The 26,393-nt window shown below is 36.4% G+C and overlaps 1 protein-coding gene across 6 annotated transcripts in view; it reads left to right on the top strand.

The window, feature by feature from the left end:
* Positions 1-26,393, top strand: part of MAP4K4 (mitogen-activated protein kinase kinase kinase kinase 4) — a 159,408-nt gene that overhangs the window by 116,530 nt on the left and 16,485 nt on the right. The window contains exons 13-24 of one of the 6 annotated variants that reach the window (XM_087726379.1): positions 6,931-7,092; positions 9,448-9,534; positions 10,178-10,402; positions 12,065-12,226; positions 14,489-14,719; positions 15,611-15,717; positions 17,736-17,887; positions 19,333-19,430; positions 20,871-20,879; positions 21,374-21,549; positions 22,221-22,341; positions 23,322-23,513. In XM_087726379.1, coding sequence (XP_087582505.1) covers positions 6,931-7,092; positions 9,448-9,534; positions 10,178-10,402; positions 12,065-12,226; positions 14,489-14,719; positions 15,611-15,717; positions 17,736-17,887; positions 19,333-19,430; positions 20,871-20,879; positions 21,374-21,549; positions 22,221-22,341; positions 23,322-23,513 — 1,722 coding nt within the window. The remainder of the gene's footprint in view (positions 1-6,930; positions 7,093-9,447; positions 9,535-10,177; positions 10,403-12,064; positions 12,227-14,488; positions 14,720-15,610; positions 15,718-17,735; positions 17,888-19,332; positions 19,431-20,870; positions 20,880-21,373; positions 21,550-22,220; positions 22,342-23,321; positions 23,514-26,393) is intronic. The other 5 variants (XM_087726380.1, XM_087726381.1, XM_087726384.1 and 2 more) reach the window with 5 other exon arrangements.

Raw genomic sequence — 26,393 nt, 5'->3', positions numbered from 1 at the left:
ACATGCTTGCATCCAGAGGTGACGTGCTACCGTTTTGGACTGGTTTGCCTGAACCGGTGGTAAAACATGCTACTGATTTGGGCAAACCGGTAGTTCCGGCAATCAGCTGTGTGACAATCAGCTGTGCTGCACGATTTATATTTACTAGAAATCACGTGGCACAGCTGATTGTTAGAACTACCGGTTTGCCCAAACCAGTAGCATTTTTTTATTACCGGTTCAGGCAAATAGGTAGTTCTGATGATCAGCTGTGCGACAATCAGTTGTGCCGCATGATTTATATTCGATAGAAAGCAGGAAATCCTGCTTTCTAGCGAATCTAAATCACATAGCACAGCAGTTCCCCCTCTCACTGTTCTACTTAGCTTTGCAGACTCAGAAAAGGCTACTTAATCCACCTTTTTCAGCACTGCACGGCAGCGCCTGTGGTGCACATGCACGCAAAGCAAGCCGGTAGCAAAGAGAACTGATAGCATCCCCATAAAATGGTGCTTTATACATGTATGCATACTGCTATAAAATACATCTAGATTTGCTTACCAGCATATCTGGATTTTAATGTACGTTCATCATTCCAATGATATCTGGAGTCTACTAATTTCATGATCAGCCTTCAATCTTTAGAAGAGTTTGGGTGCATTTTGAAACAATGAATACCATCAGCCAGGGGTTCTCAGCCTTTTCTTTACTATGCAGCCCTTTAAATACCTTTTGTGGCCATGGACCACCAAGACTTAACTCAAGATTTAAATCATAATGGCGTTCACAGACCCCCTGGGATGACATTGCCTCCAGGGGTCCTCAGACCACAGGTTGAGAACCATAAGCCCTTCTAGGTAGAACAGGTACCTGTATCCTTTAAAAAAATTTTTGACATGCTACTGTGATGGAAAGTCAAGACACATAAACAATTAAGAGAAATGATGTTGCAATCTATTGAGCCCAACTTATGATTTGCCCCAGTATTAAGTGAACTAAAAAAGATTCTTGATTGAAAATGTTTACAGTCTATGAAAACTAATACTAAACTTACATGATAGATATAGTGACTCTTAGAAAATTGTTGCTTAAGGAAACATGTAACTTCTTTACCTCTGGATGTTCTATTTACCTAAAATAGATCATTCAGAAGAAGAGATTCATGCTTAACTGCCAAAACTATAAACTAAGTGTAATTGATGCCATACAGCAGAGAAACAGAATATTGTATTGCTGACATTTTGTGCTTACACACCATTGTTGTAACTATAGCATACAGTTATTTCTTTATTATCCAAAGTAAGCTTTGGACTCTACAAACAGGGCCACTACATGGGTGTTTAATTATTCCCTTTCTATCTTCAAACTCTTTTCCCCAAATGTATTTTCTGAGCAACAATTATATCTGTAATATTAAAAATAATGTGCCTTCTAGAGTTAAATTCCTTGAAGAGAAAAGATCATAAATAGGAAACTGGAAAAAAAAATCAAGGCATTTGAGGTTTGACTCCTTAAATAGCCTTTTGTATTGTTTAACCATGTTTTGGAAACACACAGTACAATGGAATCATAAACAATTTTGTTAATGAAAAATACATTATGATACTTTTTTTTCAATGCATCTTTAGTTACCTTTAAGATTCAAGAGTATTTGCATGAGATTTTTGATTTGATGTCGTATGATGTTGTATGAATATAGCAGATATATTTTATGCATTAAATACTTCATCAGGATCTTATAACAAAGCTTTAAATATGGATTCTCCTGTAGCCTGTTTCTTATCCTAATTTAATTTGATACAGTTTATTAAATAGTTGCACCAAAAATAGATGGAGAAAACAGTGTTCTTAGCACTTTTTAAGAATTGTTCAGATGTCAGTTTGATATATTTTGAGTCCCTTAGGATAATAAAGCCAATAGAGATACCCACATGAAACTGTTATAATATGCTCCAAGTATGGCATTCATTGATATGCCATGTTAAATTTTACTTTAATATATGTGGTTAGCGCAATTTAATAACATTAACACATTTTTTTAGTTTGGGAAACTTCCAGCTATTTAAAAAAACATAAGATTGTGGAACAAAAAATGATTTGACCTGATTCAAAAGTCATTACAGGATAGAATTCATGAATAGATTTAGACATATATACCTACCTGATATATTTAAAAGACACAAAAAAGTACAAAAGTACAAAGAAAAACAAAATTATCTTTTTTGAATCCTGGGTTTCTTTAGGAAATAGCCAGTAGAAATGAACACACACTTCCATTTGAAGTGCAATCAAATCTTTATGGAAAAATACAATTATTACTGTTAAAAAGATGAAAAATTACTATGTGAATTATTAATTCAGTTTTAGAGGATAGAAGCCTTCATCAAATTAAGAGCCACGGTGGCGCAATAGTTAGAATGCAGTATTGCAGGCTGGCTGTGCCAAGATTTGATCCTGACTGGCTCAAGGTTGACTCAGTCTTCCATCTTTCCAAGGTTGGTAAAATGAGGGACCAGATTGTTGTGGCCAATACGCTGACTCTGTACACTGCTTAGAAAAGGCTGTAAAGCACTGTGAAGCAGTATATAAGTCAAAGTGCTATTGCTATTACTATTGCTAAGTGCATATTTTGCAAGGTTGATACTATCTCTTTTTAAAAGAAGGATCATTTCCTAGTAATCATATTACTAAGTGTAGGATATTTCTCCCAAAGGGAAATGTTACTTTTGAAAAAGGCCATTAATAAAGTTATACAGAAATACCTAAATAGTTAGATAAATCTGAAGAAATACAAAAGATTGTCAAGTTTGAGATTCTTAAGAATGTTAGTGGTGTTTTAGGGGTAGATCCAGTGGTGGGTTGCAGGCGGTAAGCCCCAGTATGGGTGTACTGCAGCCTGCCCCAAGCACCGGGTACCGTTCCGGTACGATGCTCCGGAGGGCCCATCCGCCCTTCCAAGCTTCTTACCTGTCCTTTAAAGCCTCCTGCGCTTCCGTGTACACTTGGTGCGTATAGTACCTGTGCGACGCTCCGCCGAGCAGCTGGAGCGTTGTGGAGGCTCGCGTCCATGTGGACGACTCCGGGCCCGTTCCAACTGTACTGGGTAAATGTGTGTGTTTACTGGTAGGTATATAACTGAATAGATTTGTGTGTGTCGATAGACCTTGGTAAAGATAATCTTTTGGACAATAAGCTCATATAATAGGATTGTGGTTAATTATAAACCACAGTGTTTACAATTATAAACACTGTAAATTGGAATGTAAATCAGAATGTAAGCCTGGATTTTATGAAGCAGTAACTGATAATAGAAACTGATAGTAGAAACTTTGGATCCATTTGATTAAAACTTTTTTTAAGGATTCTATTTTTGATTAAAAGGATTATATTTTTTCAGAGAATTTGTGAGTTTTCTTTCACTTAAGCTCTTTAGAAATTCCCCTTTCCATTTTAAGTGTTATATATTTGATTCTTGTAGATAGAAAAGTTCCATGGGCTCAGGAGATTATATCTCTTGCATAGGCGTTCCTTTTGCAGCAACTTCCAGTCCCATATGGAGCACCTCATAACTCTGGTTTAAAGTTGGTCCAATTAATTATAGTACTGGCATACTCAGTGAGCATATGGTAACAAAAATCTCTGGAAAAATTTTCCTTATTTTCCTGATGAAGACCAACATCTCTTCATTTAGCACTTTAGAGTTTTCATTTAACAGCAGAGCCACAGAATTAGCATGTGTGTATACGATGCCCCCTCAGGCGTCGTTCCTCAGCATGTTGATTTGTTGGTCATGCCAGAAAAGCCACCAAGTTGGGGCTAATCCTTGTCTTTCCTTTCTAAAGTGGACTTTCTTAGAATGTTGCTTATCATTGCATTAAAATATTCTATAAATCCATAATAAGTTCCTCCTATAGAGCAACTTTGGGAGTTTTCTAAAATTATTCCAAGTTGATTTCCATTGTTATCTTCACCTAATTGGTAAGTAGCTATGATACTGCTCCTATTCACTGTTGCATCAACTACCTAAGATTTTTCATGGTGTCAACAGGTACCTCAGTATTTGAGAAAACTCCACTTTCCAACATCTGCTCTTACCACTATTTCCCATGTCTCACACCTGCAAGTAAATCTTGATCTATTGATATTGGTACTTTCTATATTAGGTATCTCAGAAGCAGCAACAGAGTAACCGCTATGACTTGTTTTATTTTAGATTATACTTTTGTCTGTTACTCAGACTCATCAGGGCCTTATATTTAACAACTATTATTCAGCTAACGATTTAGGTGCAGTCTTCAAACCGTTCCAACTACTGAAATAAGATCTGATATTTTAACTAGCTAGTTTTAAAGCCAGGATTAGGGTTGTCTTACCTCTCTTGTCTGTGTGGGGCAACAGCAGTGTTTCATTTTCAATAACCTTTGTCAGGCTATGTTGATAGATGCTTCATAAGGGCAGTTCTGAGTGTGCTGGTCTTTGACAAAAAAAGGCTGAGAAAACACTGGGATGAAGGATATATGAGGAAGAGGATTTTCTTTTAGAGTTGTCAGTAATCAAGTCAGCATAGCACATATCATTTTTCCTGGTGAAATATGGCAATTTTGCTCATTTCTTTCCTTAGGACGAGCAACTGTTAGTGTTCTTTTTCTTATAGAAAGTTCAGCTTTGTCAAACCAACAAATAGTAGTACCAGATTTCTTGCAAGAGTGACTCCATTCAGTTTTATGCTTGGTCCCACCCCTTGGTTTTATCCCAGGTACCACATCTTTTAGCAGAGGATCTTCCTTTTGACTCTTCATTATATATTGTTGGTGCCATGAAATGAATGCAGAAATTGAAAATGGAAGGGTTTAATAATATAATAACAACATAATAACGTTTAGAAACACTACAGCATAACAGCTCTTACTTTTCAGAATTGCTTTCTCTTTTCTCAGTCATATGCATCTCAAGGAAGAGATCCTTCAATCTGCTGCAACAATCAGTTATTTCAGTAGTAAGGCAGGGTGAGTTGTTATGAGTAGATGGGAGTATACTCATCGTTTAGTTTCAGCAAATGCTGTAGGATTGCCACCAGTGTGCACTAAGAGTGTCTAGCCTGGTCAACTCTCACAACATGCCAAAAGTCTTCCACACTATATCAGTTAGTGCTACATGAATAGTCTGAGAGAAACCTCTGTACTGGCCAGAAGTATTCTGAAGCTACATGAATTGCATCATTCAGTTGAATTTGGGTGGCCTTTTAGTTTGACACAGCAAATCAGAACACTTCCGTATCAAAGTAAGACTATGTTGTTTCACCACAGCCAAGTATGAACAGTAATGGACAATACCACTACAGTCTTTATATAGGCAAACATAGTAGACTCTGTTCCTGTTCTGTCTAGTAGTATTGGTGCTTCAAGGGGACAATGATTCAATTTGCAAATAGCAACAGGCATCAGGCAAAAGCACTATAGAAGACACATAACACTACACAGCAGAATGGGAATTTTTAGAATGAGAATTGTCAAACTGGAACATCTTCATTGGAGAAAAATCAAGATGATAAAAGATTGCAAAATTCTAGAATAGGATGGAACAGAATGGAACAGGAACAGAAGAGAACAGAACAAAATAGAATATAACAGAATAACAGAGCTGTAAGGGACCTTGGAGGTCTTCTAGTCCAGGGGGCTTAAGAGAACAATTTATGAGGAATCACTAGATAGGGAAGACTGAAGGAAAACATGATTATTGTGAAAAGATTTGAAGAAGGATCATGCAGAAAAGTGGAAGAATTGTCCAGTATTGTGCCAGAAAACAGGAGACAAATTGGAATTTCAACTTTTTAAAAAAGTAGATTTTAGTTGGAATCGGGGGAGAAAAAAATTCTTCGTTCTTGAACTATTCACCAGGAGAACAAATTACCCTGTGAAATATGGAGTCTGCTTCACTAGAATTACTTAGACCAGCTCACCATCTACCAGGGATGCTATAATTGTGGATTCATGAGCTAAGAGGTTTGAACAAGGTCTGTTCATATCTTTCTATTCCATGATTCTATGAATAAAGATTTTGGCTGACTCAGGAAGTTTTCTACTAGGATAAAAGAATGGCAGTTTCTTTCAGGAATAGCTGCTGACTCTGTTTAGTTATATCAGTTTCTTTTTAGTAGAAGGCTTTCATCTCTCCGTGTCTGTTTTCCAGTAATCTCTCTATAGATCACCTGCCAGTTAATCCATGAAGCACAGACTAATTCACCTGAACACAAAGCATTTCCTTAAGGAACTGATTATTCTGTGTTTCAGTCTATATTCTTGCAGATCTTCCTGATTCTGAAGTAGGGTTTGTCAGTAAATATTCATGGTTTTGATATCATCCCTTTTAGCCCTGCAGTTTTCAGAGTAAAATGAACTACTTTTATCTTTTAAAATAATGGCCTTAGATGGTTCTGGATGGTGTACAAAAATTAAAAACCAAATAGAATAAAATTATTAACAGCACTCCAAATATCCAAGGTTGAAAAAACAAACATTATATCGTCATCAATTAACTAATGGAAGTTGCTGACATCTTAGTCCGAATGCCTAGGAGAAATTTTTCATGAGCTGCTTCATGAAGCCGCTAGAAATAAGTTTCTGATGACAGCACTGCACTGTCTGTATGGAAGCAATTTTAGTATCTTCCCTATATATGGTGATTTCACAGTATTCACATTTTCTCACATGGTAGCTAATCATTTTAAAATATTAGTAATTGTAATTGTAGAAGTGGAAAAATTATTCAGATAATCCTGATATAATAAAAAATGAAATTCCATTGCCACCCTTCTAAATGATGCTGGATTGCCAGTCTACTGATTATGCAGGATGGTGACTTATGGCAATAAAATCCATAGGCTCTGTATTCTGATTTGATCAGTTGGTAAAAGAAAGAAATTACTTATATCCATTGTTACTTGAAATGCAGCAACAAAGAAGAGAGCGTGAAGTTAGAAGACAGCAAGAACGAGAACAGAGGAGGAGAGAACAGGAAGAAAAAAAACGATTGGAGGAGCTAGAAAAAAGGCGGAAGGAAGAAGAAGAAAGGAGAAGAGCAGAGGAAGAGAAGAGAAGAGTGGAAAGAGAGCAGGTAAACCTGAAACAGCATGAATCAATTATGTATGGTTTCTTTCCTTCTCTTTACTATAGGAAACACTAAGGAAACTATTGGTTACAGTCTTAAAGAATATCTTCCATCAGTCTGGTTAGTGTTTTAGTATAGTCATTCCCTTTATGACTAGGGAATGTAACAGTATAGTAGACTATTAAGAGCAGACTAGTTTCGGGCACCTGGTTAAGGAATATGGAAAAATCTGAACTAATGTTTGATGATTGTCTTCCTGATTCTGGGCAGTAAGTTTCTTCCACAAAGTCACAACATGTAAATATAGTAATAGACTTACTTTATCTGCTTATACTGAAGCAAATGACTTTAAATGCATTCAATTTAAATGATTTAAATGCATTCATTTCTCAAAGTTTTATCAGTATTGGATCTTTGACAAAAACTATATTAGTTTCTCAGTCTCAAAGATGAATCTTGCCTGTTTGAAATATAATTGTATATAAGTCAGAAAGTGGAGATATTCATATTGGAAAAATAATTTTCAGGAAATATACTAAGCACTAAGAACATCATGGTGTTATTTAAAATTTATTGTATTCTGCTATAAAGTTTATTTGGGCTTTGATGTCAAACAACATGTAATATATAATGGGATTTTTCAGAATACATAATAATAGAAATGTTGTTTTAGAATTGTATGCAATACCGTACTTAACAGTATAGTTTAGCTTCCCTGAACTTGGCATCTTCCAGAAAGTTTGGAACTGCAATTCCCAGAACTTCTGGGTGAAAATACATTTGGAGAGGGCTAGACTGGAGAAAAGATTTTCCCAACTTAATTTTGGGAAATACATATGCAGTAACAGACATTTGTGCAAAACAGATTAAAAAATGTTCTCCCTGAGTAACTTAATTGGGTCTTAGGAAATCATATTTTCAGGTAGCTGAAGAAGTGCATCAACCATCTGCCATTGTTTGCATGCAGCTAGAGATGTATAGTTAACACACACTTTCCAAAATGTACAGGTAGTCCATGATTTACAATTATTTATTTAACAACTGTTCAAAGTTATGATGCAACTGGGGGAAAAAATGACCTATGACTGGGCCTCACATTCAATAACCCTGGCAGCATCGTTGTGATCATGTGATTAGAATTTGGTGCTTGTCAGTCAGCATGCACAGTATTTTAAATTATTGCAGCAACCAAGAGTCGTAAATACCAATGATTGCTATTTATGACTTTCCCAGGGCTGTGAGAAAAATAAATGAGAGAAGATGGATGTACCTAATGATTACAGTATTTGCTTAATGATCATAGTAAAAGTCGTAAAATCAGGTGCAACTCACTTATCAACTACATCACTTAGCAATGGAGGTGCTGACCCAATTGTGGTGAAGTGTCAAGGACTACCTGTATTGCTGGCATTGATAGATTTTGGTTTTTTTTAAAAAAACATATTGCTACAAAATGTTAACTCCACTTAATTCTGGGTATGCGAGGATTGTATAACAAGCTAGTATGCATCTTTTTTTTTGTCTCGTAAGATTTCAAGCAGTCTCATTTTGCCATTGCATTGTGTCATTAATTCCTTTTGTGTTTGCTGTCTTTTCATGTGTGTTTGAGCGCATGTGTTTACTTTCCTTCATTAATTTGCACGACAGGATATTCTTAGCTTTGGATATGTTGCTGCATATTTTGACTTGGCTTAGGAATCCAGACTTCTGGAGTATCACTGAAAATGCATTTGGAGTTATATCTTTCTCTAGTGGATGTTTTTTTTATGTTCTGTCATAACCACCACCTACTTCAGATTGGCATTGTCTGCATTGAGGATGAGGCTAGGATCAGTTTATAGTCGAGGTTAAGGTTCCAATTGACAGATCTTTTTGGTAGAAAGCTTGCAAAAGGGATGCCTTAACTAAGCCTGGCTCTAGTTGTTGCTCATGGTTCATCATAAGGTGCAAAACTAATTCTGTTATTAAAAACGCATGTGATTTTGTGTTGGCTGTGTTGATAAGACTTGCTAGTATTAACTACCAACCTGTTTTTAAAAATTCATTTGCTTGTTTTGAAGTCAAAATTCTACAGGAAAAGATTAATTTTTTCCTAGGCCACAATTTCTTTTCCTCTATTCAGGTCATTTTTTTTGGAGGGAGGGTCTGTAATGGATTTTTTTTTCCAGTCCTTAGTTTAGCTGATAGGGTTTTATTTCATTGTTCTTTAGGGAGTCCCATTATTAAATTTATTATTGAATTGTCACCTTAAGGTGAATTGGGATAGTTGGCATTTTTTCTTTTGTGTGGTGTTGCACTCAGGTGCTTTGGTTACATTCCTGTTGTGAACAATTTTATTGCTGGGTAATTTCTATGTGACAGGAGTATATCAGGCGACAGCTAGAAGAGGAGCAGCGGCACCTGGAAATTCTTCAGCAGCAGCTGCTCCAGGAGCAGGCCATGTTACTGGTAAAGCACTGTATCTGTTTTGTTAGTAGCTACTGTTTGGGATTGCTTTCTCTGACCGGTGTCCCAGGTTGTCTTTAAACGGACACAGCTGAACTTTATGCACAGGAGAGCCTGGCGCAAGAGCGAATCATCCTACAGTGTGGATGGGGCTGCCAGACCTACATGGACCATGCTGTATGATGATCTGACAAGCCAATCAGTGAAGATTTTTTCCCCTCCCCTAAGTTAAAGACGTTACGGTTTGGTAATTGACTTTCTGAACAGCCCTTCTCAAAAGAACAAGAGTGCAGACCATGTTATTTTATTAAATATTGGATATAAAAGTCAGGGTACTATGTTCCTTTTGCCCCCCCCCCATTCTCCCCCCCCCCAACAAAACCACTCTACCCTTCCATGGCAAAATAGATGTATGACTGTGCCGATCACAATAGGTTAACTAATGCTATGCCTGTAAGTACTGAATCTTGCTAAGTGCAGTGTAAAATGTTTTATAAATTAAGGGAAAACCTGTGCTCTGTTTGAATGTAATTTTGAAGCTTGGTGTATTTACTCACCCTGGAACCTGCAGCAAAATGTATAGCCACCAGAAGATAAGCAAGTGGCTGCTAGCATGGGGTTCATATTTTGACCTGTTCTCTCAAAGGAATACAGATGGCGAGAGATGGAGGAACACCGACAAGCAGAGAGACTTCAACGTCAATTGCAACAGGAACAGGCATATCTTTTGTCACTTCAGCATGATCACAGGAGGCATCAGCAGCAGCAGCAACAACAGCAACAGCAGCTCCAGCAGCAAGAAAGGAATAAACAAAACTATCATACCCCAGAGCCTAAATCCCATTATGAGCCTACTGAAAGGCCACGGGAGGTAAATTCTATCTCAAGTTATTAGAACTAATGTTGCTTTTAAAATATCTATCAGAATGTATATAAAGACCACCTTCTCATAAGAAAATTGAGAGAGGAAGATGAGTGTGTCCCATTATCCATCTTGGAGGAAAAGGACCATTTTTAAATATACTGTATTTTTTGGAGTATATGATGCACCCTTCCCCCCCCAAAAGAGGGTGCAAATCTGAGTGCGTCTTATACACTGAATACAGCATTTTTGGCCTTCCAAAACCCCACCCCCTTTGCAAAAATGGCCATGCATAGCCTTTAGGAGACTTCCAGAGCGCTCCTGAGGGCTGGGGAGGGCAAAATTGAGCGAAAAACAGGCTGTTTTTTTGCTTATTTCCCCCCCCCCCGGCCCCCAGGAGCACTCTATAAGCCTCCTAAAGGCTATGCATGCTATGTTTTTTGACAAAAAACAGACTGTTTTTGGGAGATCTGCAGAGTGAAAAAACTTTTTTTTAAAAATTGCCTCTTTAAAATCTTGGTGTGTCTTATACTCCGGTGCATCTAATACTCCGAAAAATACTGTACTTTTACCCTTTATGGTGTCTTTCCTTTCATAGAGCATCAGCAGATAGCATGTAACCAATTTCTATATTTGAGGTTTATCCAGGAAAAACACATCAGAGACCAGCAATTTAGCCCATAAAATCTCTTCACTTCTCAAAAGAATAGGCAAGATAGCTATAATATTACACTAAAGTCACATGAAATTTCTTAATTGATTACCAATTGCTATGTTTCAGTCACTTCTGAAGAACCTCTAGTGAATGTATAAATCAATTTGATTAACTTTTAGCAGTTAGAGATCTGTTGTGACTGGTAGGATTTGGATTAAATAAAACCTAGTAAGATGGAAAGGAAGACACCTAATTTATGTGATTGTATATATTTTATGGCAAGAAATAACACAGTAGAAGTCTTCTATACACCATTCATTAGTGATTATTGTATTATAGCATAATCAATACTATACCAATAATTTCAATAAACATTTTCTATTGTATTAATCCATAATACAACTGATGAGAATGTGACAATTTATCAAATAGTTTCATGGATGTAAAACCATGTTTTCGGTGCAACTTTATTACTACATTAAAGATCACATTCTTGCAACAAGTTCTGGAGGAATTTGGAAATTGTATTTAAGGCTTTCAGGAAGCACCACAAGAGTCCAGGGCCCAAATTCTAACAAGCTTCAACCTTGTTTAATTTCCAATTCCAAATAAGGGTAGCCAAGTACTGTTGGGATAATTTTCACTAAAACATATTTTTCACCAAAGAGTCATGTGTTATCTGCAGATTAGCATTAATCCTAGCATATTGAACTGATGCTAAAGACTGACCATTATAAGGAAGACAATGTATTCATTTAATTGTTTTTAAAGTATAATCCATCCCAATTATAAAGAGCAATGGTCAATAGTAGAGATGTGCATATCGTCATACTGGGCTGGGAGCTACATAATAGGCTTGGGATTCTAGATTACCAGTGTTATTTGTAGTGAGTGCATCTATTGAGTTGACCAGAAAATGATACTTGTAGTTTCTATCAAGGAATTTTATTTCAATTTCTAAGAATCATCTTTTCCTTATATCAGTTGAGTCCACATATGACTTTTTTTCTTGCCAGGTTGATGACAGATATAGAAAGAATAACCAGAGCTCCCCGGAAGCCCAGTCTAAACAGGGAAGCAAAGTGTTAGATCCACCAGTGCCTTCAAGATCAGAGTCCTTTTCAAATGGAAATTCCGAGCCAGTTCAGCCATCATTGCAAAAACCAATGGAATCGCAGGTAAAATCCTTGTGAAATGTACGATGATGGGATGGGGAGAACAAGGAAGAGTTGGGAAGTAACATATATAGAAACCAACAGATTATATTACACTGATATAAGTATGGCACCCTAATTGAAAACACTTTTCCATATTTCTTTGTGGGGGACTATCTTGTTCTTCTCCCCAATAGGCTAACTAACACTCCATTAACATATGTACTCTCAGTAAAAAGCATATTTTTCATATCTTTCCTTGGCATTTTTTAAAAAGTTATTTCATTCCTTCTGAATTTGACATTTTGAAAGAAAAATTCTACCTCCTTTTCTAGTTGATAAAATTGATTTTTCATGGCATGAATTAGCAGTGGTTAAAATAGAAACTTCTATCTAATGCATTTTCCTACAGTATTCTTGAGATAATAGTTGAATTAACTAGGGTAAAGGGACACAATTTCTGCCTCAGGGATATGTTCAGTTTCTGAAAGCCTTGTATGCAGTATCCAGAGTCCTCCAGAGGTTGCTACCAAAACACAATATTTAATGTACTGGAGGCTACTGTTAACTACCTGACTTAATCATTAAGTGAGTTATTTCATTCCAATTTAATTAAATGAAAATGAAATGAAACAACATTTAATTTTGGTTATATTCTCCATTTAAAAACAAACTTGCTTTGGCAAAATAAAAATCTTGAAAGAGAAAATTCAATGAGAAAATTCAAGCAGGTGGACACAATTTCCAATGTGAAAGCAGCATCTAATGACCAATGTGTGATCAGTTTTCTATTACTGCTTGCTTTCTCAAGATAACTTTGAAGAGACGATGATCGCTCTAAGAGACAGATTCAATGATATAGTTTACTGTGTATTTAAAAACAATTTCAGTGACTGGATTTTTGTATAGATCTATCTGATAGGTTTGTTTTTGTAAAATGGTTTTTTTGTACCTTTATGTTGACAATTGTGGCAGTACTAAGTCAAAACAGTACCATATGGTAATTGTAATTGTCAAAAATACCCAACTATTTCTAACTAGGAAAATGTTGGAAATGTTTTGGGGAAATTATGCTGAGAAAATATAAGCTAGTTATGAATATTTGTGGTAGTTGAGAGTATTCAGTTTTTTTAAAATCATTATACTCTTCTAAAATATATTTTATGTAATATATTTATGCCATGGACAGCTCTAAATTTACAAGAACTTCCTTTAGTCATCCTTTTCTTTCAAGAATTCTATGAAACCTATTTATTTGTGTGTGTGTGTGTGTGTGTGTGTGTGTGTATATATATATATATATATATATATATATATATATATATATATATATATATATATATATATATATATATATATATATATATATATATATATATATATATATATATATATATATATATATATATATATATATATATATATATATATATATATATATATATATATATATATATATATATATATATATATATATTCGGGTTTTTCCCCGCGTAAAATTGGAGGTGTCCTGGCGACGTTTCGACGAAGTCTCATTCAGGCTTGGTGCTCCCTCCAATATTTTTACTGTTGCCTTTGTTACAAATACAACATATGTATGTATGTATGTATGTATGTATGTATGTATGTATGTATGTATGTATACACACACACACACACAAACACACAATATATGCATATATCATATATTACCTGATCTTTGTATGTGCATATGTGTGTATGTATGGAGTTTACAGTGTGTATACACACACACACATTGACAAGGGCACATATATAAATCAGTATATATATTTGCTGAAAAAGAAGCATGTAACTCATGTAACTCTTCCATAATGCCTAAATGCAACATATTTCACATTCTGAATATACCAATAAATTGTTTCAAAGCCATTATATTTACTGGCTTCTTGGTTGCTTCTTTTGACTTCTACTACTCCAAAATAAGATTCTTTTATTGATGTTTTAAATTTGGTATACGGCATATTTGGAACATACTTGGCCATATGTTAGAACAAGTGGGATTTGCTCTCATTTCCTTCCAGTGAACTTATATGTTCAGAATATGCTTTCCGACATGCCAGTACATTATGTTCACAGCTTTTCACGTTCTCTAAGCACCTTCCTTGCTTTAAGCCCACTGATTTCATCATGTGCTTACCTTGCTTCATATCTCAGATGTGACCACCTTGCTAGCTAAATTCTTCTTGCCTTTTATTCTGTGTTTAATTGGGAAAAGCCAGTTGTACAGAACGCATTGAATGTTCTATGTTTTGTTTTTTTTGTAAGGTACAGTGGTCTCACCTGGCATCTCTCAAGAACAATGTTCCCCCTGTCTCACGGTCCCATTCCTTCAGTGACCCTTCTCCCAAATTTGCACATCACCATCTGCGCTCTCAGGACCCATATCCACCTTCACGCAGTGAAGTGCTAAATCAAAGTTCTGACTCTAAATCTGAGGTATCTGACCCCACCCAAAAGTCTTGGGCTAGATCAGACAGTGACGAGGTGCCTCCAAGGGTAAGAAATAGAAAGACAGAAGTTTGACTTCTTTAAACCAAAGAATAACAGAAGGCATGTGCTAGTTTTTTAATTAATGAGTGCACACCTGTAGAATACCAGAAACAGGCAATTTGTGCTTTTAATATGTTTATACGCCACCCCGGGAATATTTTTGTTTTAAGGGTGGTATATAGTAATAGTTCTCCTCCTCCTCTTCCTTGTTTCATTTTTTTTCTGAAGAAGAATTTGCCTTCTAAAGTAGATGGTTACAGAAAATTGAAGATCAGCAAACATTTATAAGATGTCTATTATCCATAAATAAAATATTTATCATTCTAAAGGTAATATCCAAGAAAGCACGAACCAAAAAAAAATCATAGCCAAAATTATTTCTTTAAAATTCCTTTAACTTAAGTCAGTGAATATTTTAAGATAATATTGACCACAAAAAAAGGTTTTTTTTAATGTGATTTACTTTTATCAGATATAATCTTGCTTTCCTCCTAGTCTGCCTTTTACTGATCCATTATTAAGCATTTGTTGGTTCCTTAGAGCTTAATTTTCTAAATCCTCATGCTACTGTAGCCTATTGCTGTGTGAATCCCTTGCTTTAAAGTTCTATGTTCTGTCATGATTGTCTGTGAGTGGGTAGTTATTTGTTTCTATGCTAGCTATTTACTAAACAACCTATTTTTTCAGCATCTTAAATGCAGTCCAACTGGTTTATGGGTTCTATAGTTGGTGAACATTTAACCAATAGAATTACTTTACTTAGATGCTAGTAATATAGTTTTATACATTTAGTAATATATCTGTGTATATATCTTTACAGGAGCAAAAAAAAACCCTTAGTTTTGCTCCTGCAACACTATGTTAATTATTTTTATTCCCACTTGTTCACTCCGTAAGGTACCAGTGAGAACCACATCGAGATCACCTGTGCTATCCCGCCGAGATTCTCCACTGCAAAGCACTGGACAGCAAAATAATCAAGCAGGTCAAAGGAACTCCACCAGGTTTGTAATGTTTTCTTCCCACACCATGGTTGAAGTGGGAAGCACACTGGACACACCATGTTCACTCAGAATATAAGATTTGACCTGTATTGACTTTTTTTTTAAGCCAAAGCCTGCTATAACTAAGCAATCTCAAAAGGTGTATTTATACCATTAGGGAGTAATAACATCTTAATGACTTTCCAGCAGCATTCATATAAATAGGGTTTCCTTCTGAAGAACTATGCTAGGTTATCATGCTTCGGCCTCTTTTTAAAATATATCGAATACGTCAGAAAATGGTAGCAAAAGTAATAATTTAGATATTCATATTAGAGTTAAGCTTATTATTTAACTTCACGGACATACCAGAAATGATTGCAGAAGCCTATTATACTGGCCAGTCTCCTCTTTAATTCTGTTCAATTATGACAATTCAGTGGGACATTTTATGGATTAAAGTACATCTGGTCCATCATATACCAAAGTTATAGCAGTTCCTCTTATACCTATTTTGTGATTTTGTCAACTTCTATAGACTGAGAATGTGAATTATATGTATAATCAGTCTCTTAGGCACATGCATAGTTGCATTAACTTAATTGTCTAAGTCATACATTAGAGACTTACAAGAGTAGGTGATAAATGTGTTGAATTTGCAGTGAGACTTTCACCAAAAAAAATACCTCATTTGATCCCATCATATTAAAATATTGGAACATTTTGATGTTTCTCATTTTTTAGGTGAGACGGGTATGGTGATTTTAGCTTTAGTCGTTTGTGGACTCTAGCTTGACCTCTAGAGACCGTAGAGGTTATTTTAGAATATAGACTGCATTTTCCCAGACCCACAATCGACACAGCAGTTTATTTTTCTTTTGTCATCAGCCCCAAGAAAATTACTAGATCTTTAGGCATGTATCATGTGACAGGCTGGATTAGGATCAACATATTTATTCATTTATTTTATATCCTGCCTTTCCCCCAAGGACTCAAAACACTATATATAACATTCCAGTGTTCAATTTTTCCCACAAACCTATGAGGTAGATTGAACTGCGTTACAGTCATTCAGTGAGCTTCCAATGGCCAAGGATCATACACTCTTTAAAAGAAGAAAGAAAAACTCACAATCTGTTGGAATGCCCCATAATCCAACATTTGAATGTGATTAGTTGGAAATGGTTATCTGTACTACCATGTTTAGGCTGGTGGATTATGTGGCCATTTTTTTTCTCATTTGTATCACAAGTGGATTACAGTAATGTACTATAACTGGAATGTCTTTAAAGAACCCTGTGAATTTATACTAATCCAGAATGTAGAAGCAATTTGTTTCTTGGCATACATTAGTATTGTGATTACAGGTAGTCCTCAGCTTTGACCCAAGAATATTTGTTGTAAACCATTGTGACCATAAGTTTTCATCTGTTCAGTGTGACTCTTAAGAGGATATAGATTAATAAAATAGACTTAAATGCAATGACCAAAGCGTGACCTTATCTGGTAGAAAATGTTGCTAAAACTGAGTTTATGGAGATTCCATTTCAAATTGTTCATAGAAATTTATGTGTGCCCTTAGGTTGGCCCTGATCCCTCAATCTTGCCTGCCTACAGAGTTATTATTAAAATGGAAAGAGTCCTATGTGCAGATCCAAGTGTAGGATTAAGAAGGTTAATCTAGGGACAACAGATTCACTTCTCCAGAGGCAATCAGTGGGTGAAGCTAAAAGAAAGATGCATCCTCTGTGACATTATGTCCTTTTATATTCAGGAGGAGACAGCTGAGGAGAAAAGCTGGTTGAAAATAGATTAATTTCTGAAATTATGCATGCTATTTTCTTATTGAGAAAAGGCATCGGATCAGCAGGAAGGAGAAGTGTCTTTGTTTAAGCTCTTGTAAACCAAGCAGGGAGATGTAGCAAGCCTAAGGTTTCCAATTGTTGCCCGAGAAGAGGCAGGATATAAATTCTAATTTAAAAAAAAGAAAGCAAGGTCAAATTAATATTTTTTTAAAAAAAAAAATCTCTCCTTTTTAGCAATATAGAACCTCGGTTGCTCTGGGAAAGAGTGGAAAAATTGGTGCCAAGACCAGGAAGTGGAAGTTCTTCTGGATCAAGCAATTCGAGTTCACAGCCTGGTTCCCATCCTGGCTCCCAAAGTGGATCTGGCGAAAGATTCCGAATGAGATGTAAGGGATGGGGTGGGGAATAGATTATTCTTATGAAAGCATTCCAGGTTCATTGGAACCAGAGAGAGATTTTGAATGAGATATAAGCAAAAAGCTGTTTCAAGTGAAGAATAGCCATATGTTACAAAAATGTAACCCTTCAAAACAATATTTATCTGTCTGTCTATCTGTATCTCTATCTATCGTCCGTCCGTCTGTCTGTCTGTCTGTCTGTCTGTCTGTCTATCTATCTATCTATCTATCTATCTATCTATCTATCTATCTATCTATCTATCTATCTATCTATCTTATCTTTCCACAAATTTTTTTTTTACAACCTCCGCTTAATAGTTGCAGTAAGAGCAAGAGTAGACTTTTCCTGATGCTGAAATTATACTGGCACCTACATATAACACACTTACATGCATTTTTCACACACATATATACATACAAACACACATATATACATTCATACACGGACACTTTTCTGTTTCCTAGTCATTTTAAGTTATAAAATGTAGGAAAACTTAAGCAGAATGTTAATCTGAGAAAAATAACTTGGGAGTATATAAAGAAATGTACAGGTAGTCCTCGGTTAACCATTCTTTCAGCAACCATTGAATGTTATAATGTCACTGAATGAGCAAACTTGGGATTAGTTCTTGAAGTTACAACTGTCACAATATCCCTCTGATCATGTAAGGTGCTTGGCAACTTAAAACTTATAATTATGACAGTCCTGTGGTCATATGTTTGCCATTTGGAACTTTTGCTGCCAAATTCCAACAAGCAAAGGAGGCTAGCAGGATGTGTAAATGATGATCAGTTGATGACACACTTAATGACTATGTGGGATTTTCCTAAGAATGACAAGTAGAACTACCAGAACTATCATTGTAAATTGTCACACTAACATCACACTCTATGAGTCTGTAGAGATTCTCAGTCATCCAGGTCATGATGTCCGAAAGATGCTTTTTCAGGAGGCAACTGAACTTTCTTGGGGTTTTTTTTATTTGAAGGTGTTTCGCTTCTCACCCAAGAAGCTTCTTTTGCTTTCCTGTCAGAGCTGGAGATTTTTTTTGGGATGAGAAGTGAAATGTCTTCAAAGAAAAAGAAAAGTCCAGTTGTCTCCTGAAAAAGCACCTTTGGGTCACACTCTATGGCCACATTCCTTGGTAATGGAGTTCTTGGTCTGAATTATTGTTAACAAGTACTACCTGCATTATTCTCATATGATCTGTTATTAACATGGAATCTATTGATCCAATTTTTAATAACTATTTTCTGTTTCAAATATTTCAGAAACATATTATTTATTTGTGATCCTCCCAACAGCGGCTTTGTTTTATTTTTTGCAATGGCAGCAAGAACTGTCTGATTGCTGTTTGATTCTTCCATTTATTTTCTAAATCAGATTTTTTTAAAAAAAATAAACTAGCCTTTTGTGTTACTTGATTATTTAGCATCATCAAAATCTGAAGGTTCCCCTTCACAACGTAATGAAACTGCAGCCAAAAAGAGTGAAGAGAAGAAAGAAGTCTTCAGACCCTGCAAGCCTACGGTAAGGCTCCTTATGGTCTATATCTTTGCATAGCAGACGGTGATAGTTTTTTTTTAAAATTGGATGGCAAGGAAATGAATGAATATGGTGTGATGTTTAATTTTCATTACCTTTGGTCATCTGCACATAACAAAATCAGTTATTTTTATACCATTTTTTATTTCATAATATTTCCAATAACTCCTTCCAAGCAATTAACCCAAGCAAGCAGAATTTAGAACATTAAATAATATCTAAGCGATTTTAGAATTCTTGAAAACTGTGACAGCCAGTCCAAATGTGAGAGCTTTAAGCACAATTACAGGATCTTTTGATGACTGAGGCCTACGTTATCATGGAGCCAAGAAAGTGCCTCCAAAGGCGATGATAGCGCAAAGTGAATAGGGCACAGAGATGGGTAGAGTTTGACTTTTGTTCCCAGCCAGCTTCTTGGAAGGATTTTTGTTTTGTTTTCATAACTACTAAACTTATTTAAGGAATTATGCTATTATTTTTATAGGACATTCAAGACCAAGACATCCAGTCATTCTTAACTCATTAGAGAAAGCAATGGGTCTTACCTATATAAATGCTACTCATGAAAACAAGAAGTTTTCAATTTGCAACCATTTTTTCCTGAAAACCCTATTGAGTTGCCTTTAAGTCTTTTGCCCAATCAACACTGGCACCCTTCCATTCAACAGATACGATGTACTGAAAGGCCAATCTGTACATTTAGTAAAAAGACAGCCATTTCTTCTTTCTCCTAGCTGAATTTCATCCAGCAGTAAAAGGGATATTGCCTTTCATTTCTATAACTAAACCTGTACTCATAGTTTCCCACAATTATGTTTTTCCCATACATTAAAATTAGCTTGTTTATTTATGCACTAATAGAAAGCTTTTTTGAAGATCAGTGGGGCCAAATCTAATTTGATTCAAATATTCAAAAAATTAATTTGTCTCCTTAAATCTTGCATCTGCCTTTTTCTTCCCATTGATATCATTTTGACTTTTTGTGGAAGGAGTCAATTTGTCTGATTCAGCACAGATGTTTTTGGTTTTTGATATTACTGTTTCTTATAAAATTTAAAGAAAAATAGAGAAAAACAAACTTCTACTTTCCATTATCCTGATTCTTATTTATAATCCTATGTCACACTTTTATTTCATGCTCTACTTTCTTACTCCTTCATTTAAAATTTTAAGTAAGCCACTGCTGTAATTTTAAGACCCAAGATAACTGGATTAGTTCCTGAATTAATGTTGCATTTTAGTTATGTATTTCATTCCTTCATTTAAATGTTTAAATAAGCTAATGGTATAATTTTAGTATGTGAACTTCCAAGATAAGTGCCTTAATTCCTGTACTAATTTTGTATTTTACCTTTCTTTCCCAACCATGCACCATACCTTGGTCCAATATTGATTTGCTTATTTTGACATGTGACTGATCTTCAGGGAGAAGTGGTAAGTAGTGTTAATTTATGGAATAACTTCAAATTTTAACATGACTTAATTTAAATTTACAAAACTTCCTATCCTCTTCTTCCACATGTGGCCATTTGAAACTGCCCAAAGAAATCTATGGAAACTCAGGGACTATTGTGAGCAAAACTGGGCAGAATATAGCAGGTATTAGGAGGGAAGGGATTATATGATAAAGCTAAATTAAGAAAGTTTATAGAAAAGAAATGCATTAAGTTATACCCATGTACTATCTCATGAGATGTTAAATATTCAATCTTTCTGTGAAGTTATATGAAATGAGTTTTGCTTGATTTAATTATATTAGAATTAAAGCATTAAAACATATACCAGTTTATGAGTATTTACTAAAATAATTTACCAATTGTAGAATAAAAGTATCAAATAATGGGATCCAGTTCTTGGAAAAAGCTGTTGAAACAGGCAGTGCTCATCATTAATTTTGCAACATTATTATGATATGATTTTTCCCCTAGGATTTAACTGCTTTAGCAAAGGAATTGCGGGCAGTAGAAGATGTACGACCACCTCACAAAGTGACAGATTATTCATCATCAAGTGAAGAATCAGGAACCACAGATGAGGAGGAGGATGATATGGAGCAAGAAGGAGTTGATGAATCTACTTCTGGGCCTGAAGATGCCAGAGCAGTGTTAGTTACATTTTTCCTATTTCCTTTATTAAAGAACCTTTGTAATTTATAGGGTTGTCCTTTTTAGCATATACTTCTAAAAAATAAACTTTAAGAAAAAATGTATAATAAACTGAGAAAAATAAAAGGCTAAGTCTATGCTAACTAGAGGGACACATTGGCTCAATGGCTAAGACGGTGAGCTTGTTGATCAGAAAGGTCAGCAGTTTGGTGGTTCAAATCACTAGTGCTGTGTAACAGAGTGAGCTCCCCTTACTTGTCCCAGCTTCTGCCAACCTAGCAGTTTGAAAGCATGTAAAAAATGGAAGTAAAAAAAATAGGAACCAGCGTTCCATGCACCTTCGAGGTTTAGTCATGCCAGCCACATGACTACGGAGACATCTTCGGACAGTGCTGGCTGTTCGGCTTTGAAACGCAGATGAGCACCCGCCCTCTGGATTCGGAAACAACTAGCACATATGTGCGAGGAGAACCTTTATCTTATGCCAGCTACCACTTAGTTAGCTATGCTAACAATACCAATTTGTTTAATTCCATAATCTCTTAAAAGACAGGTCTTTCATGAATATGTAATGAGTAATTCTTTAGAAAGTCCATAGTTGCAGTTATTTTAATATTGTAGTGAATCTTGGATATTGAAGCCCCAATGATAAAATGTTGTCACCACACAGATCCACTTTGAACCTCAGCAATGGAGAAACGGAATCAGTGAAAACAATGATTGTGCATGATGATGTGGAAAGTGAACCTGCGATGACTCCTTCCAAGGAGGGCACTTTAATCGTCCGACAGGTAATGTATCTTTCAGTATGTAATTTGTTCCTTTTCATCAGTTCATTCATTCTCTCATTTATCTTTTCCCACTTTAAAATTGGTTAGAGACCCAGATGGTAGCCATTTATGAATAAACAGACTTAGAGCATGCAAAGAGAACACTAGTTTTCACCCATTATTTCACTGTGTGTTGCATGCATACTTTGGAATGACTGTTGTCCGATTCTACAGTGTTTATTTTAATCTCTTCTGATGTGGAATAAAAGAAAACTGTAGATGTCGTAGCAGGAACCTGGTATAAAGCCAGTAGCATTTGTATCACTTCTGATAGCATCTTAAGAGAAGGTAAAAAAAATATATCAAGTGGTGAGACAGCTCTAAGACAGTAAAATAAGGATCATCTAGTTCATTTTAAATCACTTACAGTTACACCACACTATCTCACTGAAGAGTTCAACCAGCTTACACAAGACATTTCCTATCTTGGCAGGTTTCAAGACCAAGGCAGCTTATCTTAGGAAATGTTGCGCCATAGTCTTGGTGTCATGAGAGGTTATGTAAGAAACGGTTGAGAAAATGCCTCTGTTCCCTTGAACTTCCTGGTATATTAGGTTAGGTACATCAAAGGTCATGAACTACATTTCTTATTTTTCATGTGAACATCATTTTTGTAATTGAGCCCCCGTATTTAGATGGCATAATGATAATTTAAACAGCTAAATTAGGACATTCGCTGGAATGATAATTGAATGCAAGCATGATAGCAAGAAAAGTCACAAGGAGAATGCACACAGGTGCCATCATAGAGGTGATCTGTAGAAACTTCAATTTGCCAGTAAAAAAATTGGCTTTGCAAGAAAAAAAAATTAATATAGTAAGCCCCACTCCCCTTGTTTGATTAATGCATTGGTTGAAACATTTAAAATAGATCATTTTGCTAGGGGCATAGGCTTGTACACAGCACTTGAGCAAGACAAGTGTGCCTGTTTTTTCTACAGAGTACAGTTGACACAAAGCGTGCCAGCCATCATGAGAGCAATGGCTTTGCCGGTCGTATTCACCTCTTGCCAGATCTCTTACAGCAAAGCCATTCCTCCTCTACTTCCTCCACCTCCTCCTCCCCATCCTCCAGCCAGCCGACACCCACCATGTCCCCACAGACACCCCAGGACAAGCTAACTACTAATGAGGTATGTCTTGCACCACAGCTGGCTGCTTTCACAGGGTTATAAATGTATTTCCTAATAGCTAGCATCCAGAGGATTTCCAACTAGTGTCCCTTCTGCTGCTCTTCTTCCTGTCACTGTCCCTTCACTCCCCCAAAGTAACACATTTCAGCTCTTTATGTCCCAACATTCTGAACTATAGAATTTTTTACCCCAAATTTGCCAGTTGCCTACTATTTTGTTTTGCTTTTTACAAGTGATTAATTGCATGGCTTTTGTATCACCTAAACCAAGTGTTTTTATCAGTCTTTCTTTCAAAGCTATTTTGGGAAGAGTGTCTAAAAGTAATCCTAGTGTGATTGGCTTTTTCAAGTAACAACGCTGCCTGATTGAGCACAGTGCTGGAAAAATATGCACCTAGAGAGTCGTTGCTTTGGAAAAAGATGCAGTGTATTACAAAGGAAGTTTTTTTTAGGGAAAATATTAATATAATAACTAGTTTCTTTTTATGAATTATTAAATTTGTTTTATTTTAGAAAGTTAGTTAAAATGAGCTGTCTTTGTTTTTAACATATGGTTCTTCTCTGACAGGAGACTATAAAATAGGAGGCTGTTTTCCCAGAATACAAATACCTTTTCAGTTTGCAGGCTATTAAGAGATTTAAAATGTCATCTGCTGGCAATAAAGAAGATAGGTTAAATTACTGCATGTGAATTCTTCTAAATACAAATTTTAGCTCAGGAGCAGTTTCATTTCATTCTGTAGGCTAACTTTACTCAAACAGACTCTTCATGTTTGAAGCTGTTTTGAAATTGCTTACTGCATGGAAGTTAAATACCCCTGTTTTCAACCACTTAGAGCAGTGGCCCCAATCTTTGCATCCCGGCGGCCTTGCGAGGGGGGAGGGGAACCAGGCCATATGAGCGGCAGACCGGTGTACACATGTGCATGTGCAAATCAACTTGTGCAAGTGGTGGACCAGAGCGTGCAGATCAACCACATTAGCCCACTCACACTGCCTGGTTCCGAATAGGCTACGGCCTGGTAGTGGACCTTAGCCCAGGGGGTGCAGGCTCTTTTTCAGATATTCAGTCAGAAGCAAAGCATGCCATAACAATAATAGGCTAATCCTTGTAAAATCACCACAAGATTTAAGACAGTTTAAATGGCATACAACTAATCACAGGATGCTTAAAACTGTAATGGCAGCTCATGTTTAGTAATGCGAAAAGGCAGTCTGGCAACTAATTGGGTAATTTTCTGGCAAAAATGTCTACCATTTAAATTCTCAGGCAAAACTTTAATTGTAGTTTGAGGGGTTTGTTCTGAATTAAATTTTGAGATGAAATCTTCACCCAGCTTCCAGCTTTGTAAGAGAGAGTGGTTAATAAACCACAGTAGGTATACCTTGTAAACAGCAGTTAGATTATATGCTTCATTACTTCCCAAGAGTGATTAACAGTGAATTCCCGGGCAATGCTACTTACTTATTTCACATTAGAAAAAAGGAAATCCATATATATTGCTTTTTAAAATCATAGAGGCATTTTCAACCATATGAAGCATAGTGATGTTGCTTGTCTAGTAATCAGTTAAAATATCTGTAAATAAATCTATTTCTCTATTTAATATAGAAATTATGGTAAATGACTAAAAGTTCCTAAACATTTTAGAAATAGATGTAGATTCAGATAACAAAACAAATACTATGTAGCATGTGCTGTTTCCTCTTAAGATCAGATGCATTTAACAAGTCATGGATACTTTGTCCATTTAGTACAGGGGTCCTCAAACTGGCCGGCGGGCTGGATACGGTCTGCTGATGCCATTAATCTGGCTCATACAGGACAGTGGTGGGTTCCGGATCCTGTTGCAACCGGTACGAGTGTATGCGTACTTACCTGTTGCAACGTGAGCCTCCGCGACGCTCCAGCTGCTCGGTGGAGTGTCGCGCAGGCACCGTGCGCTGACGTGCAAAAGCACCAAAGACCTCAAATAGAGGTAAGGAGCTCGGGTAGGCCCTCAGGAGCACCATACCGGAACGGTCCCGGTGCTCCGGGCTGGCACCGGTACGCCCGTACCGCAGCATACTGCCTGCAACCCACCACTGACACAGGACAATAAGGCTGCCCCACAAATATCACCCCACCTACTTGCCAGCCGCCACCTGCCTTCTGGAGATTGAGGAGCCCACAAATGGGATGCATGGAGACCCTGAGAGGTCAAAAACAGGCCTGCTTTTGGGAAGCAAAGTGGTTCTGGAGGCCAAGGACGCCAAAAACAGGACACTAAAAATGAGCCTCCCCAGCCTCCGGGGAGGGGAGATATAGACATACACAAACACACAAACAGAAGCCCCTCACACACACACACACACCCCAAGGTAGCCACATCCCTTCACTAACCTGCTTGCACACCCAGGAACATAACAAATTAAAGTTTAATGTGTGTGTATTGTATAATGGACTGGTAAATTGGCCACGCACACGGAGTCACATGATCACCTAGCCACACCCACCCAGCCAGTCTGGCTCCCAACAGTCTGAGGGACTGTGAATTGGTCAGAAATAAATATGATATATCCAGTTCTAGACTCTCAACTTAGGCCACTTTCATATTTTCCTAACTTCTTTGTGAGTGTTAGTTCCTAGCATACCACTTCCTAGTTACACCTACTATTAAGAGGGTTCATTGTTTGATTAGTTGTATAGTTTATACATTTAATCTTCTTATGAAATGAAACACATGATACCCAAGGATGCTCTCAACTGAACAGAAAGGCTATCTTCTTTTCTGAAATGAATTGAAATGTTGTCAAGTTGCTAAACTATAAAAGTAATTATGGTTTATGTCAACACTTAGGTAATATCAGTATGTAATGAGAAATTCTGTATCATATAATG

This window comes from Thamnophis sirtalis, unplaced genomic scaffold (assembly GCF_051295495.1).
Source record: "Thamnophis sirtalis isolate CommonGarterSnake01/CBP01778 unplaced genomic scaffold, rThaSir2_p1.2 scaffold_12, whole genome shotgun sequence".
NCBI lineage: Eukaryota > Metazoa > Chordata > Lepidosauria > Squamata > Natricidae > Thamnophis > Thamnophis sirtalis.
Note: the sequence above shows the minus strand (reverse complement) of the source record. Positions and strands in the feature narration are given on the sequence as shown.